We start from the raw sequence: 18072 nt of genomic DNA on the forward strand, positions 1-18072 counted from the left end.
CGAGGACCACGACAGCACCAGAGGGGGGAAGGAAGTGAGGAATCTGGGGAGGCAGAAAGAAGGCCTGCCTGCCCTTGGGGAGCCTGGATCCTTCCCAGCCTCGTTACTTCTTCTGGCCTCACTTCTGGAAGGTGCCGGGAGGGTTGGCTAGCTCTCCAGAGTCCTTTTTCAGTTCTGAAAGTTTGACATCAGTGTTCTGCTACATCTGGCAAAGCCATATCTGAAACGATGACACTATTCCTCTATCACCCCCCGCCCCTTTATCTAGCAGTTCTAAATACACTTAAAAAAAAAAAACCTTTAAAAGTATACTATACGGGGCGCCTGGGTGGCTCAGTTGGTTGGGCGACTGCCTTCGGCTCAGGTCATGATCCTGGAGTCCCGGGATCGAGTCCCGCATCGGGCTCCCTGCTCGGCGGGGAGTCTGCTTCTCCCTCTGACCCTCCCCCTCTCATGCTCTCTCTCTCTCTCATTCTCTCTCTCAAATAAATAAATAAAATCTTAAAAAAAAAAAAAAATAAAAAATAAAAGTATACTATACGTTACGGATTTTGATCTTCCTTGGGGCTTGTTCTAACTGGATTATTTGCACCCAGTAAAATGTAGGGAACGGTGCCACCAATCTGCAGCTTATCTGGAGAACAAACCAAGCTTCGACAGGCCAGATCTGCTAAATCAAAAAACGGAGCCGCTTGTCTAAAGCCTTTAACCTGTTGTAATATATCTGGAACAGTGCTGAGCCTGACCTTGTGTATAAAGTCCAAAATTATGTTACCATTAAAGACATCTGTTTGTGAGGCTCCTGACTCCCCAGCGTTGTGCTACAGCGGCCCCATCTCACTCCACTCCCAGTGTTTCTTTCATCTTGGCAGCCTGGATGGTGGCAGAATTGGGAACTGCTGATAAAATGTATCCTAAAGCCTTTCTGCAGAGTTCCGGGAGTTTCATGGAGACCAAAGTTTGTGCGGTTCTTCTGTGACTAGAGAACAATAGGGCATTTGTTGAAGGTGGTAGTTTCCAAGACTGGGGCGTGATCTAGCAAGTCTGCCTGTGGTTTTGGTTTCAAGGCTTCAGACTGAAAGCCAGGCTGGGCAATGTAGACTTGTGCCTTTGTGTCGGTAAAGACCTCAAACCAGCGTGTGTGCAGGGAACCCACCTTTACCAGCGCTGGCACAGGCTTTGCTGAGGACACAGTGTTCGTGGGGATGACAGGAGCTGTGGACCTGGTGGGGGGCTGATCCGTAGTAGGAGTTTTCAAGAATTCAGGAACTGCTGGGGACACTGAAGTAAACTGGTGGAAAAGGCAGAAAGGGAACAAGTAGGTGAACTCAATGACATAAAATTAGAAAAACCAGAATTAGAAGGGAATGACCTCATTTTTTTTTTTTTTTTTTAAGTCTACTAGAAAAGAAACAAAAGAAAAATATACTATGATGTCTGAGACCCAGATGGTGGAATAACATGCTTTACCTCCATGGAGCCAATTAGTTAGTCTTTGCCCCAACAGCAATGAAAAGCTAAAGCTAAATAAGGCTCGACTGACTCCACCCTAGTAGTGTTTTCTCAGAAATATGGTCAGAACCGCCCTGTTCTGGCAGAAGAAAAGTCCCAAGGCTCTTGTAAAAATGATCAAAACAATAAAAGACACTCGTAAGGTTCTCTTGCTGTATAGATCACAGTAATAATCCTGGTGAATTCAAATGTGATCATTAGTCTTTGTTACAGGGTCTGATCAATCCTCTCCTGCACACCCTAGATCCAGGGCCTGGCAGCATGTGGGTAAGAAAGTTCCCATTCCTTGGAGGCCCACTCCACGTACGGGTCCTTAACTGTGCTTTATAGCTTATGTCCCCGTGTCCAAGCCTGACTGGTACTCTCCTTAGCCATTTCCACTCCCCCATTTCCTGCAAGAGGAGGGCACCTGCTGAATGTATTCTGGTAATATCGACTTGTTTCACTGATGGCGACCCTCACACCTAAAGCAAGAAGCTAGTTTGTTACCAAGGCCAAATAAGCAACCCCGAAACCTCAATTTGGAGTCACGTATTAACAAAGGAAGCGACCTACGGAAGGCCTTGATAGCTTTTATCAACAACCTAACAACCCATTTCCACTAACAATCTACTCTAAGTAGATTTTAAGTATTCACTTACCGGAAAGAGATCTTCCTATTATAACGGATCAGTTCAATGTTGCGCAGTGATTCCCACATGGACTTTACTATTACCAGACTTGTTTTAAGGAAACTTTATCCCTTCTTCCTCTATCCCTTCCACTCCCCCACGTAACTCTCGAATTCATTACAAGAATCAAAGTCAGTTCTTTTGCTGATGTATTTGGGTTTAAGAATAGCACACTGTATTTTTCCTCCTTAAAATAAATGACCTGAGAACTCAGACGCTATTTAGCAGCAAGAAATATGAAGCTTGGCAGATACTAGTTACTCAATAAATATTTGTGTAATGGGTGAATGGAAATTCCTTGTGGCTTTACTCATGCGGGGTGAGACTCTCAAGGCCAGCTGGGACTGTGAGTATGTGTGTGGGTGTGCAGTGAACTGTGCTCACCCATGTGGGCTCTTTCCCCAAGCTCGCTTTTCCTTTTTGCCACTGATTTCAGCTTTTAAGTAATTATAAACTAACAGTCAGTGTTGACAATAAAAAGACTTGACTTTTTAAAGATGGCTACACAGTAGCCCCCTCAGCCATGGTTTATCGTACTTTCAGGGACCCATGAGCATCTGCGGTCCTGAAGCAGATGACCCTCCTCTGACATACGGTCACAAGATCAACAGCAGCTTAAGGCTACGTCACATGCCTACGTCGTTCACCTCACTTCATCTCATCACGTAGGCACTGTATCCTCTCTGTCATCACAAGACAAAGTAGGGCGAGTATAGTATGGTAAAGATATTTTGAGAGTGAAAGACCACATTCACATAACTTTTATTCCACTATATTGTTAGAACTGCCCTATTTTGTTATTATAGTTGTTAATCTCTTACTGTGCCTCATTTATAAAGAGAACTTTACAGTGGTCGGTACATACAGGAAAAAACAGTATACGCAGTGCTGGGTACTATCTGTGGTTTCAGGCATCCCCTGGGGGTCTGGAAATGCATCCCCTGTGGATAAGGGGAGACTACTGTATTCAATTTCATTCAGACACATGAAAGAAAGGGCCTTATCCAAGAGTCTTGACACCTGTGTTCCAGGCTGACTTCTGCCCCCAAAAGGCCCAGAGCCAGCCGCCTGAAGTGGAAGGTCAAGGCCAGCTAATCACTGCTTTAAAGGATGTGGTTTTATTTGTTTCTCTTTCACTTTGCACATTTTCTGGAAGTGAGGATATTTATCTCCGGGTCAATTTTCACACAGGGAAAAACATTCCTTGGCTGTTAAATAACTGGCATATGAAGAAGAACCACATATTTGAATATATATATTTATATCTATGAGAAATAAATATATATATAGATCTTTCCTTGCAGATAAATTCTACTAACCTGGCAAGCTATTTTACCAGTCCAGCCCCCACTGACTGATATGATAGCAATGATGCATTTGCGAGCAGTCAGTGTTAATAATCTGAAAAATAATCCAGAAGTATGAATGTGGTATTAATTATAATATGTATGAAAATGATTCTCCTGTATTTCTAGACCTTGCCTAGTTGACCTCAGCCTTGATTACTGATACTCTCATCTTATTAGATCTTTCGGTATTTCAGTGTGACTTTACTACCCAGAAAACCACAGACCCCAGTGAAACACAATAACCCCACTGAGATACAGTGATTTTTAATATTACCTACTCTGAAGATAAATTCTGGTTAAAAAGGGAGAAATGTCTAAACACTTCTTTACATTTTGCCAGTCTTTTTTATGTGCTTTAGAAACGACCCCTCAAACCACCTTATATCCTACCTAGATGTGAGGGTCCTGGTGGCTAGAGTTACAAAAAAAAAAAATCTAAGTATCAGTACTTCTGAAAGGATAGTATTCCAAAAAGGATGAAAAGAATATCCAAGCCATAAAGGATATTACACTTATTTTATTCCACAGTAAAGTGAGCAATATGTTAAAATCTTAAAAGAATGCTTTAAAAATGTTTAGATTTCCACTGAGACCTAAGTTCACCTTTTGTACTTTAAAAATTTCATCTCAAAATGACTCAGAATCTTTTCTCCAAGAAAACAAAAAAGCTGCAAATTTTGCTTTGTTTTATTGAATCTTGACCGCTGTTCCCAAGCTACAGGTCTCATGACCTCCAATTCTTCAACTGTCATCACGACACCATGACAAGAAATGTCAGAAAGACATTGCTGTCTAATGATGAATATTTAGGCTTTAAATAAAACTGAAGAAGAAAGCACTTTGAACCTTAAAGACTGACTGTTCTCTTCTTAGAAATTGTTAAGGGAAAATTCTGCTACAAAGACAAAAATAAGTCAGAGTAAACGTTTAAGCTGATTAAAATTTTATAATGTATCAGGTGTCTACATCCATTCCTTCCGTAAAGATAATACACTTGTCAGGGACCAATCACTGTTCTCTGGTAAGTTCCTTTTTAATTAGATTTCTTTATGTGATCTAGAGGGCAGAAATTAGATATTTAAAAACAAAGCTTTTTTTGGTACTGTAGATTTTAAATCTAAAATAAATGTGTTTTTAATTTAGGATGCAGCAGAGATCTTAATTAAGATGGGAATATGCAAATAAGAAATTCAAAATGTAATTATTCTTTAAATATTGTTTCCATATTCCAATTCTCAGACAAATAAAATGGATACTAGTATGAATGAGCTGAATACAAATCAAAAACACATGCTTTGTATATTTAATAAATGGATCTTTTATGTAAATTTTAGTTTTGTTAAAATCTATCACTTAGCATTGACCACTCTGTTTATGTAATGCACAGTTAAAAGTTTAGGCATTTCATTTTTAGTACAAGTAGCTGGACATTAAATTAATCTTTTGGCAGAACATCTGGTGGACATTTAGCTGGTACTTGACAACCTGATTAGTAGTGAGGATTTGCATGTGTCCCTCATTTAAAAAATTATTTAAAAAAATTGTGGTAAAATATATTTAACATAAAAGTTACCATTTAAACCATTTCAAAGCGTATAATTCTATGGCATTACGCACATTCCCATTGTTCTCTGTCACTAACATCCGTCTCGAAAACTTTTTCATCTTCCCAAACTGAAACTCTCTATCCGTTAAACAACAGTTCCCCATCCTGGCCTCCCACCAGCCCCTGGCAACTACTGTGTACGAGCTGACTGTATGAGTGTGACAAGTCTGGGAAGCTCATAATAGTGGAATCACACAACATTTTTCCTTTTGTGTCTGGCTTATTTCACTTAGTGTAATGTCCTCAAGGTGCATCCATGTTGTAGTGTGGGTCAGAATCTTCTTTTTTAAGGCTGAATAATATTCTATCATATGGATGTACCACGTTTTGTTTAGCCATTCATTTGTCAGTGGACACAGGGCTGCTTCTACCTTCGGCTTTGGGCATAATGGTGCTCTGACCACAGCCGTACAAATACCTGCTCCAGTCCCTGCTTTTAAAGCTTGTAGGCGTGTACCCAGAAGGGGAATTTCTGATCACATGATAATTCTAGTTTTAGCTCTTTGAGAGAAGCACCATACCATTCGCTATAGTGATTGCACCATTTCACAATCCTACCAAGAGGGTAGAAGGATTCCAATTTCTTCACATCCTTACCAACGCTTGTTAATTTTGTTCTTGGTTAGTAGCCATTCTAATGGTGTGAGGTGCTATCTCACTGTGGTTTTAATTTGCATTTCTCTAGTGACTCGTGCTGTTAAGCATCTTTTCATGTGGTTACTGGCCATTTGTTTATCTTCTTTCTTGCTTGCTTAATTTTTAAGGGGGGAGGGGCAGAGGGAGAGAGAGAGAATCTTAAGCAGGCTCCACACTCAGCGTGAAGCCCAATGCAGGCCTCCATCACACGACCCTGAGATCATGACCTGAGCCAAAATCAAGAGTCAGACCCCTAACTGACTGAGCCACCCAGGCACCCCTTGTTTACCTTTTTTTTTTAAAGATTTTGTTTATTTGAGAGAGACAGAGAGGGTGAGAGAGAGGGAGAATGAGCACGAGTGAGGGGGAGGGGTAGAGGGAGAGAGAAAAGCAGACTCGCTGCTGAGCAGGGAGCCTGACGTGGGGCTCGATTCCAGGAACCTGGGACCATGATGTGAGCCAAAGGCAGACGATTAACCGGCTGAGCCACCCAGGTGCCCCTGTCTTCTTTTGAGAAATGTCTATTCTAGTCCTTTACCCATTTTTAAATCAGGTTAGTTATTTTTCTGTTGGGGGAGTTGTGTATATATTCTAGGTATTAACCCCTTATCCGATACATGATTTGCAGATATTTCCTCCCATTCCATGGGCTGCTTTTCACTCTGTTGACAGTGCCCTTTGATGCATAGAAGTTTTTCGTTTTGATAAAGCCTAATTATTTTTTTCTTTTGTTGCCTTGGTGTCATATCCAAGAAATCATCACTAAATCCAGCGTCATAAAGCTTTCCCCCGTGTCTTCTTCTAAGAGTTGTATAGTTCTAGTTCTTATGTTTAGGTCTCAGTCAAAGTGACTATTAGGGGCCAGAATGTGGAAGCAAAGTAAGTATTAGAATTACCATTATTCATTTTTGGTAACTGAGTTATGGTACTTGAGTAGACTGTATAGTTGAGGAAATAATGTTATGTATGTATTTGTGAAAGAATACAAATAACAGTTGTCATGATGAGTAACAAGAGGATGACACAGGATGCTATGCTGGAAAAGGGTCTTGGGAAGAATCTCAAACTATTGGCTTAATAAGAACAAAGTCGGGCGCCTGGGTGGCTCAATTGGTTAAGCGACTGCCTTCGGCTCAGGTCATGATCCTGGAGTCCCTGGATCGAGTCCTGCTTGGCATGGAGTCTGCTTCTCCCTCTGACCCTCCCCCCTCTCATGTGCTGTCTCTCATTCTCTCTCTCTCAAATAAATAAATAAAATCTTTAAAAAAAAAAAAAAAGAACAAAGTCATTAATTCAAACCCTGTGCAGGCCAGAGAGATGCTCTCTCGATGACATCTGCCCCGGGAACACACGTGAAGTAGGTAGCTCAGTGCCAGGCCCAAAGAAGTGCTCAGCACATGTTGGTCAGCATTTTTTTATCCCTCATCTCAGTTACAGTCAATAATTCTCGATTTATTTATAAATAAACAGGAAAGGCCTATTCTGTTGAATGTACACTTTAGGCACTTTCCTTCTGGTCCAGGAGAATGGAGTCAGGAACTAGGATGGAACATGACCTCATGGTTAATGCTGGAAACCAGCTCAAAATCGAAGCATTACCAGCTACAGTGTCCTCTTGGTATATAATTATAGGAAGCAAGATTGACTGGGGTCGTCCCCACAGCAGAGACTGTGAAAATGAACACAGATTCTGTCGGGTCACACTTACAAGTAAGCGTGTGACGGCTTAACATAAATGATTAATTAAATGGCCTAAGAAACCGCAGAGAGGAAAAACAGTCTTCGGATTAAAAGCACCAGTGAAACAGCTGCTGGTGCCCACACGTGGCTAGCTGTTCGTAATTTTCTGCAGCTTTCCATTGTTCAAGAATTGCTTAGGCATAAAATAAACTGAGCTCCAATATGTGATGTGTGTTCCATTAATGTTCTGGCAAATTCCTTTCCAGCTATACTTTGATCAGAATTGAAAAGAAAAAAGTCCAAGGAATGGCAGTGCTGGTCTCTTACAGACCACACAGAAATACATTTTTCAAAGAAGGATTTTTTTTGGGGGGGGGTAAAATGTATGTTTTGAAGAAAGGACATAGTAGTGTATTATACTGTCCACAGTGTGAAATCATTAGCATTTTAGCACTGGGACTGAAAGAGAAGAGCCTGGAAAATATGTTCTTTATCTAGATATTATGTGTTAATTTTTTTTTTTTTTTGGGTAGGGAATATATCTTTTATTTAAATACTTTCCTATAGGACTCAGTCCTCTGGTATTTATCTGTGTGTTCTGAAAAAGAATTCAGGAGCCAATATGTCACAACACATTTTGGAAATAAAGCAAGCCAGAAAGGTATCTTGAGCCTAATTTTCTCTTAATTATCTGTAAATATAACTTACTTATTTTCTATTTATTTTTTAAAGATTTTACTTATTTGTCAGAGACAGAGGGAGAGAGACTGTGCACACGAGCAGGGGGAAGGGCAGAGGCAGAGGGAGAAGCAGGCTCCCAGATGAGGGACTTGATCCCAGGACCAGATCATGACCTGAGCCCAAGGCAGACACTTAACCGACTGAGCCACCCAGGTGTCCCTGTAAAAATAACTTTTAAAGAACCAAAAAGAAATTCCCTGCATAGGCCTTGAACTTTCTATTAGGCTAAATATTAAAAAAAAAAACAAAACAAACTGAACAGGGAAATTAGAAAAATGTGTTTAAGCCCTGGAATTAAATGTGCAGCATGAAATGATGACTAATTAGCATATGAAAAACCTTGGTTCAGGCAAACAAGAAGCAAAGGGAAATTTATGATAGAGTTACTCCAAGTGTGATCTGTGGACCTCTATTAGCTGCCTGCAGTGGAAATTTGATGCTACCCCACTACTTTTTTTTTTTTTTTTTAAAGTAATCTCTGCACCCAGCTTGGGGCTCAAACTCACAACCCCGAGATCAAGAGTCGCATGCTCTATGGCTGAGCCAGCCAGGCACCTTGCTACCCCACCATCTCATTGTACTCTGCACGAAGATTAGCCCAAAATACGTTGGAAATTAAACACACTACATAAAACACAAACACATACTAGTCTTTCGCTACAGGCAATTTGAGGACCACTAGTCCACAGTAACTAAATTCACCATTATACTCTTACAGTGAATTTCATTTTAAAGATTGAAAATTAAGAATCTCAAAGAATACCCCAAATATAAGACGTTTATGTTGTTCTTTTGTTATCTTGTCTTTATGTGGGCTATTTCAATAACAGTGAGGAGAGGACTTTTGGGGGGAGGTGTCCAATGATAATACTAAAGCAGGAAAAAAGAAATTGCAGAGATAATCTTCTAGGGTTTGTCATTCATTAAAGCAATAAGCACTTGCTGTATGCTGGACCCTGCGTGTTCAGGATGAGGTCACTGAGATAAAATGAGGGGACATCCCGGCCCTTTGGAAACTTGATGTCTGATGAAAAGCAGTGTTCTCAGCCATTTTCCTGTACTTGAACTACAAATGTGAAAGTAATTATATTTAGGGAAATAAATACATTTTATATATACGAAGTGAGATGCCTGGACAAATTCACTAAACAAACACTAGATAACAGTGAAAATAAAGTACAAAATGTGCCCAGACTCTATCACTCCTAGATGACACCAAAATCCCTAAGACTTTACAGGCATCACAAAATTTGCCTGTGCAGTTGATTACAAGACCAAAACCAAAAACCTACAACTTACCTATAATCCTCCTCAAGGATCCTCTTTCTTCTACATCAATACAGCACAGTTAATGGGGAGGTGCTTCTTTAATTGCATGAATAAAAGTGTAATCATGAGAATCTCTGTCAGATTCCTTACTTAAAAATACTAACACACTTAGTACAAGGGAATTTTATGAAGGACACACAATTTAAGAAGGTCTCAAGGTATATGGGGCAGACATTACGCCCCAGGTAAAGTGGAGGCAAGCCAGCTTAGCTAGGTTCTGGGTTCTTTTCCTTGACTGTGTGAGTGGGCAGCGTACCACCCTCCGAAGTGGGTCTTTTGTCGTAGGCCTTGCTGACCTGAGACAGAAAGCAGACCGTCCGTGGCCTGCACGGGGTAGGTGGAACCTGGGCTCTAGCAACAGCACTGTTATAAAAACCGGCGTTTCAGTTCCGGAATGACCCAGGGCTTAGTGTGCCTTGCACTCTGGCAATACACAGACCACATTTATCCTTCAAGAAACACTGCCACTCCTTTTCTCCTTCAAGGACTTTGGGAATGTCAGCCCACTGGGTGGGATTCCGTCTGGTTAAAGCTTCTCACTTACAAACTTAGCTGGAGACCAAGTTTCAAGAGCAAAGTAAAAAACCTAATACGAGCGATGCAGGGAGAGGGAAAATGCCAGTCTCCTACCACACAAGTGGAACTGCCATGACGCCATTACCAGGTAGCTGGCGGACGTGACAAAAGTCCCGTGTAACTGAAAGCTGAGGCCACGCTAAGAGCTGTCTGCTATCCTGACCTATTCAGAGAACCAGCAGCCGAGATGGCTAAGTAGAACTGCTTTTTGCTGCTATTTACTTGCATACTTGACATTCTTTTTAGCCCTATTTTTAAAGCTCAAAACCAGGGTGCAGCAGGTATGTGAGAATACAGTTAGGGCTGGTCTCCCGCGCTCTCCCTTTCCGCCGGCTTCGACCTCAGCCCATGGGCAGGTCGCTGACCCCACCTTCTTCCAGACTGGGTTCCAGCCGAGCCAAGCGGCCAGTCACTCTTGCCCTGAAACTCTGACGGGAGAATATGAACTTAGGTACCCACACAACCTCTGATGAAGCCCAGCTGGAGAGGCTCTACTCTCAAGTGGAAGAACACAAACACGGCCGCTTCTACAAGCCTGGCGCCTGTCAGTGCTTGTGGTGCTGAACTGTGGCACACTTTTTCCACACCAAGGGCCTGTGGGACATGCTGGACACACACACACACACACACACACTCTCTCTCTCTCTGAAGTAGCTCTTGTCCTCCAAAAGTCAAAGTCTCTATCCTGATGGGCTCACATCTTATTTAGTTGGAGGCACAGATACAATAAGCAAATAATGGATTTCAGATCATGGTGGTAAGGGCAATGACGAACATGGTGCTGAAACAGAGACCTAGTCCTTACCCAACAGATATATTCACGAATGAGAAGAAATGCTGCAAGAAAATATGCAAACATTTTGAATCCCCAGATTTCTGTACCTCTCTGAACGCAGGCCTTGTCTGGTGTAAGAGTTAAGCCAGGTAATTGCTAAAGTCCTTCTAACTCAAAAATTCTATGATGCTTGGCTTTAACAAGAACATTTTCTACTGAACCTAACCAATTCCATTAAGTAGATCAATAACTGTGACTTTAAGATAACTAAATAGTTATTAAAATTTCAGTAAGGCAAAAACATTATAAGGAGATGAAAAACTAACTAGCATAAGAGTTCTCATATAACCAAAAGAAAGAGGAACATCCATTGAAAAATAAGACATGGGAATTTCCAATGCAATTATCAAAAAATATTTGTTAGATTCCTTTGCATGCACTAGATTTTCAGTTCCCAACACAATCTGACACATAACAGGTGCTCAATAAATACTGTTGAACAAATGAATTCAATCTAACCAAAATCAAGGAGTCAATTAAAACTTTCAAATCTCCAGTGTGCAAGGTTTAAAGTAATGATATTACCTGCTTGTGGGAAAGACACAGTGACAGTGGGGACCTGTATTACCTCCCCAGAAGGCAGTTCAAGTGCCTACCTTTTACCTAACAAAAGGTTCAAATCCATTTCAAAATCTGGCTATTATCCAAAGAAATAATCAGACAAGTGCACAACAATGTATGTATAGAAACGATGTGTGCAGCAAGTACGTGAGAATAAAACAGGGGCTCTTGGGGCGCCTGGGGGCTCAGTCGGTGGGAAGTGTCTGCCTTCAGCTCAGGTCATGATCCCAGGGTCCTGGGATCGAGCCCTCCATCGGGCTCCCTGCTCCACAGGAAGCCTGCTTCTCCCTCTCCCTCTGCCTGCCTCTCTGCCCACTTGTTCTCTCTCTCTCTCTCTGTCAAATAAATAAATAAAATCTTAAAAAAAAAAAAAGATGAACTTAGCTACCCTATTAAAAATGAGATTAATGTAATTTATTGACAAGGAACACTATAAGGATTATGATTAAGGTATAAAAGTGATTTAGACATAAGAGCTCCTGCATGACCCAGCAGTTCCATTCCTAGGTAAATACCCAAGAGAACTGAAAACGCACGTCCACCTAAAAACTTGTCCACACACATTCAAAGCACCATTATTCGTAACGGCCACATGTCTAGAGGCTATAGCTCAGGAGTAGAACATGTGACTACATAATAGCCACATGCCCCAATCAAATGTCCATGGAGTGATGAACAGACACACAAAATATGGTATATCAATGGACTATTTTTCAGCCATAACAAATGATGTACTAATACAGGCTGTAACATGGATGAACCTTAAAAACATACCAAATAAGAGAAGCCAGTCACTAAAGATCACATATTGTATGATTCCATTTATATAAAATGTCCAGAAGAGGCAAATCCAGACACAGAAGTAGACTGATGGTGGCCTAGGGCTGGTGGAGGGGATAATGGGGAATGACTGCTAATGGGTATGGGCTTCTTTTCTGGGATGATGAAAATGTTCTGGAATCAGGTAGTGTTGATAGTTGCACAGCTCTGTGAATATGTTAATAACCACTGAATTAGACATTTTAAAAGGGTGAATTTTCCCAGTACCATTTTTTATAGAAATAGAAAAATCCATCCTAACATTCATATGGAATCTCAAGGGACCCCCAAGTAGCCAAAAACATTCTTGAAAAAGAACAAAGTTGGAGGTCTCACGCTTCCTGACTTCAAGACAAACATATAAGCCAATGCAACAGAATTCAGAGTCCTTAAATTATTATGTATGTGGTCAAATGATCTTCAACAGAAGTGCCAAGGGGAAAGGACAGTCTCTTCAATAAATGATGCTGGGAAAATTGGATATTCACATGCAAAAGAATGAAGATGGATCCTTATCGTACAGCATATACAAAAATTAAAATGGGTTAAAGACCTAAATGTAAGATTCAAGCCTATAAAAATCCTAGAAAAAAACAGAGAGAAGAAGCTTCATAACACTGCACTGGGCCATAATTTCTTAGTAGAATACCTAAAGCACAGGTAACAAACCCCAAAATAGACAAATAGCACTATATCAAACTTAAAAACTTCTGTGCCTCAAAGGACACTATTAGTAGAGGAAAAAGGCAACACAAAGAATGGGAGAAAATGTTTGCTCATCATATATCTGAAAAGGGGTTAATATCCAGAATATACAAAAAACTTCTACAATTTAACAGCAGAAAAACAAATAATCTTATTAAAGATGGGCAAAGGACTCAAACAGATATATCTCCAAAGATGATACACAAATGGCCAACAAACATATGAAAAGATGCTTAACAGCACTAATCTTTAGAGAAAGGCAAATCAAAACCACAATAAGATATCACTTCATACCAATTAATAAGTGTTGGTGAGGATGTGGTGAAACTGAAACCCTTGCATGCCGCTGGTGGGAGTGTGAAATGGTATACAGCCACTATGGAGAATGGTATGGCGGTTCCTTAATAAATTTAAGACAGAATTCCCATATGATCCATCAATCCCACTTCTGGGTATATGCTCCAAAGAATTGAAAGCAGGGTCTCGAAGAGGTATTTCCAAACCAGTGTACCTAGCACCATTATTCACAATAGCCAAGACAGGGAAGCAGCCCAATGTCCACTGACGAATGGGTAAACAAAATACGGTATATCCAAATAATGGGATATTATTCAGCCTTAAAAATGAAGGCGATCCTGTCACAGCCCACAACATGAACAAACCTTGAAGATTTTATGTTAAGTGACAGAAGCCAGTCACAGAAAGGCAAATATTGTATGATTCCACTTATATGAGACATCTGAAGGAGTCAAATTCATATGTATGTATGTATATATGTATTTATTTAAATTCCAGTATAGTTAACATGCAATGTTATATTAGTTTCAGGGAGACAATACAGTGATTCAGCAATTCTATACCTGACTCAGTGCTCTTCGTGATAAGTGTACTCTTTAATCCCCATCACCTACTTCACACATCCCCCCACCCTAAAGTAGTCAAATTCTTAGAAATGGAAATGGAATTGTGATTGTCAGAGCCCCGAGAAAGGGGCTGAGGGCTGCTGTTTAAAGGGTACAGTTTCAGTTTTGCAAGACAAAAAGGTTCTGGAGATCTGCTGCACAACAATGAGAGTGTACTTAACAAGACTGAGTCGCACATTTTAAACCGGTTAAGAGGGCAGAAAAAAGAAGGAGGGGGAGGGTCTATTTTATAGTATGTGAATTACATCCCCAACAAAAGTTATGAGAAAAATTTTTAAAAAGCAAACTACACAACCATTTGTAAAATAAAAATGTGGATACAGAACAGAAATAAAATCTAAGAATGTACTGAAAAATGTTAACAGTGTTTGTATCACAGGTGAAAAAAAAATCTCTATTTTCCCACACTTTTAAATTTTCTTCTGGAAGAAGAAGAAACGTAGTTACCTTGATATATAAAAAACAAGGCACTCTCTGTTTAGGGGGAGAAATGAGAAAGGTGATACCTGGGCTGGAGTGTTTGTAGTCACAGGAGACGGAGATTCGCTAACTTTTGGCTCACTTGGGGACGCGGCTGACCCCTGTGACTCCTGGCTGGCTGGCTGGTCTGGAGACAAGGCATCACTGCTGTCTTCGTCAAATGAGAAATCGCCCTGAGTCTGAGGATAGTCCTCCTTCCCAACGCCTAAAGAAAGAAATGATTTTCAACTTATCTTGGCCTTGGAATACCAAGCTTAAAATGATAAAGGAGAAACATTGTTTATTACAAGAATGTAAGAAGCTGGCTTAAAAAAAAAAAAAAAAATTGAACATAATGTACTTCCCAGAGGAAGAACACACCACTACCTATGATGAATACTTGGGGAAAAAGTCAGACCTGAATCAGATCAAGCCTTTGGATCCAACTACTGGTTTCAGGAAGTACAGAAGGCAAGAAAAATTTTCAGTGACACTGGGAATGCTAATGCATTCAGTAAGATCCAGTATGTGGACAGGCTAGAGAACATAATAAGGCCTGCTCCCCAACAGATACACAGTAAGAAAAGAGGAGGAAGAAGATCCACACAGGAGATTAAGACGTAAGAGAGACATCAGCCAAAGACAAGGTGTGTAGATCTTGTGTGGATCCTGATTTGGATACAACTGTTAAAAAACATTAAGAGGCGTGGGAGAAAATGGGGCCACAACTCGGTATCTGTTGATGAGTCCTACTTCTTGGAGTGGCCCAGTGATACTGACACCTTACCTTTTGGGCTCCTATTTCTTTGGGACTGAATGGAATCATCAGTGAATGTACTACTTAGGATCACTGACTACAAACTGCCTAAGATTTAAACTCATACTAATACAAAATACGAAGTCCCCAGAGTAATGGAAACTATAATAGTTTTTACAGTAGGATATTAACTTTTCAAAATTGCTTGCTGAATAAGTGGTATTATTCCAGATTTTTTTTTCCTGCTAAAACTTTTGCCAGAAAAAAAAGCCTGTGGGCGGGGGGAGGCACGGGGAGGTGGAACCATTAGTAACTAAGTGTGAGAAGATCAGGATAAAATGGACAGATATTACCCTTCTTAATAAATACATCTGTACTCATGTGCTGTTTACTTTGCTGAACTCATACTGAACAAGCAATTTATCTTTCCTAGAAGTAAACAGAATTAAATAACGAAGTCTGTAAAAATCTTAACACAAGAGGAATTAAATGGTGTAATGCAATAAAGTTAATTTAGAAAACATCATAATGAAATTGGAACCTAAGGACATCAACCTCAGATGTGACAAGAGGAATCTCTGTGTTAACTGGTAAGAGATGCTAGTCTCAGCAAGCATAAAGAAATAACAATAATATTGGGAATTGGTGCAAGTGTTAATCAATTTCTACTTCACGCAGAAAACAACACTCATAATTGGTGCTGGCTTTTTAGGTTAAATTTGTTTTAAATTTCCAAGTTCCTCTTTCTCCCAGAAAATAGTAAATTTTTGGCGTCTTGCCTATAATTGCTTCCTTAACACTGGAGTCTACGGGAAGGATGTTTTTCTCTACCAGCTCCATAGGACCAGGTCTTTGAGCAATCTTTTCATTCAGATCATCAGCTAGTCGAGCTCTTTTCAGCTTCATCTGAGTGGCCTGCAAGGACGGCTCTGCAAATGTCTCTAAAAGAGGAAACACAGTTTTAACCATTACTTGAATTACCCTATTCCATAATGTTATTTCAGGTCAACTGAATTTAATTTAAACTGGCTTAAACATATTTTTATTTATGTGTTCTCAATGTATTTATGGAAAGAGAAAATGACCGTTTAAGAATGCTCTAGTATACATTTGTATATTTTTAATCCTGGATACTTTATATTGTCTATACAATGCTCTCAGACTCAAATTAACATGAACTGAAGCCAAAAACTGGGGTACTGCTATCGTTCATTTATGGCAGGAGGGTTACATTGACATTTATTAGGTATTGGGGGTATGGAGGATGGACAAGAGAGATGTGGTCCATGGCTCAAGAAGTATACAGTTTTAGATTTGGCTGCCTTGGAAAGTCAATTCCTAGAAACAGGGGCACTGATCTTAGGTTATAAGCTTCTCTGCAGGAGTCAATGGGAAGAGCTACAGGTCATATTCTTAGATTGGTCCCTGTGTGTCTCAGAGTCGGTCATAATTAAGAATCTGGGTTTAGTTCTGAATATATAACTTTGAAACATTCAATTACTGGGTAACTAATGATCATAAAGAAGCCTCAACTCATCTACTTACAAATGGATGAAATTGTACAACAAATGTGAAAGTAATGTAAATATCGTAACTCATTCATTTGGGTAATTCTGTCAATGACTTGCATTTCTGGTACCTCTCATTAACATTTTATTATTTTGTTCTCAATAATGTTTATAACTGATAAAAAATGGTGAGGTGTTAACCCAAAATTCTGAGTTGACCGTTACTTGCCTCTTAAATTATATAGTAGAAGAAGAATGAAATTCCCCATAAGTAATCTCAGGATCACTGATGTTCTTTTTTTGGCAGGTAAAATGTCCTGGCTGAAGCCCAAAGCTCGCCAAAAGCCCATGGCCCATAAACTACTGTCCAGCACATCTGAACACTTTTCGTTCCACAAGTCGAGTTATATGCTTACCGAAAGTCAACCTTGATTGTCCACAAAACAGTTCTTATCAGTTCATATCTGATGTCAATACATAATTGAACTAAATGTTATAGGAAAATGATAAACTTCAAAAATGAAATTATTTCTTGGGAACCTAATTTAAATGCTTTGGGAGGACTTGATAAAGGTGAGTCATTAAAAAACAAATCGCTGTCAAATTAGGGCAATTAACAACTAAAATATTTGGGGAAAATGGTAAAATCTAGGATTTTCAACTCAGATTGCTTTTCAAGGGTCTTTATGTTGTTTTTCTACCCTAAATGGAAATTGTAGATGATGTACGACAGCTGTGGTTTATGCAAGAAAGATGATGATCATGCAGATCACTCTCAGGTGGATGTTTAAATGCTTTGTTAAGATCTAGGTAGGATAGTCTTTCTCTCTCACACCAACACATCCAAGTAATATCAGGAATACGTCTGGAATGAAAATATCCCAAAAGCAAATAAGAGAGGCTGGCATTTTGTTATGTTTCTGATCTTGGTCTTATCATCTCCTCATCTTTCTGGCGCTGAGGCTGAATTTTAGCTGAACTTCAGAAAAATAATTTAGACTTTTGCCTGCCAAACATCCAATTCAATCAAAATTGGGATAATCTTAAAAATAAGTTGGGGGGTGGTTTGACGTTATTTTTTAAATTACAAATGATATATTCTTTCTTACTTCAAAAATCCCAACTTGAGAACAGATGTCCTAAAAACATCACTTATGGTTCATTCATATACATAGTTAGGTTTTTAAATGTTGGGTTATCTTTATTTTAAAAAAACAAATATGATTCCTTTTGATATCAAGTTAAATGTATTTGCCCTCGTTTTAATGATATTAATAAAGCCTGTTACAGTTAGAAGGCAAGTTGAAACAGATAGCATTTTCCCTTCAAAAATGTCCTTTCTAGGTCAAGATCTTTTTAGGCACAGAAGGAGCCATTTGTCCAGTTACTTACCAGTACATTTGCC

General features: G+C 39.7%; 1 protein-coding gene across 9 annotated transcripts in view; it reads right to left on the reverse strand.

Moving 5' to 3' along the window:
• The window catches only part of MRTFB (myocardin related transcription factor B), a 185497-nt gene that overhangs the window by 37724 nt on the left and 129701 nt on the right, over nt 1–18072 (reverse strand). For all 9 annotated transcript variants that reach the window (XM_081819987.1, XM_081819993.1, XM_081819988.1 and 6 more), the window contains 3 exons: nt 15939–16100; nt 14450–14628; nt 1157–1291 (listed from right to left, as the gene is read on the reverse strand). In XM_081819987.1, coding sequence (XP_081676113.1) covers nt 1157–1291; nt 14450–14628; nt 15939–16100 — 476 coding nt within the window. The remainder of the gene's footprint in view (nt 1–1156; nt 1292–14449; nt 14629–15938; nt 16101–18072) is intronic.

This window comes from Leptonychotes weddellii, chromosome 5 (assembly GCF_054177405.1).
Source record: "Leptonychotes weddellii isolate Sample4059 chromosome 5, ASM5417740v2, whole genome shotgun sequence".
Taxonomy (NCBI): Eukaryota; Metazoa; Chordata; class Mammalia; order Carnivora; family Phocidae; genus Leptonychotes; species Leptonychotes weddellii.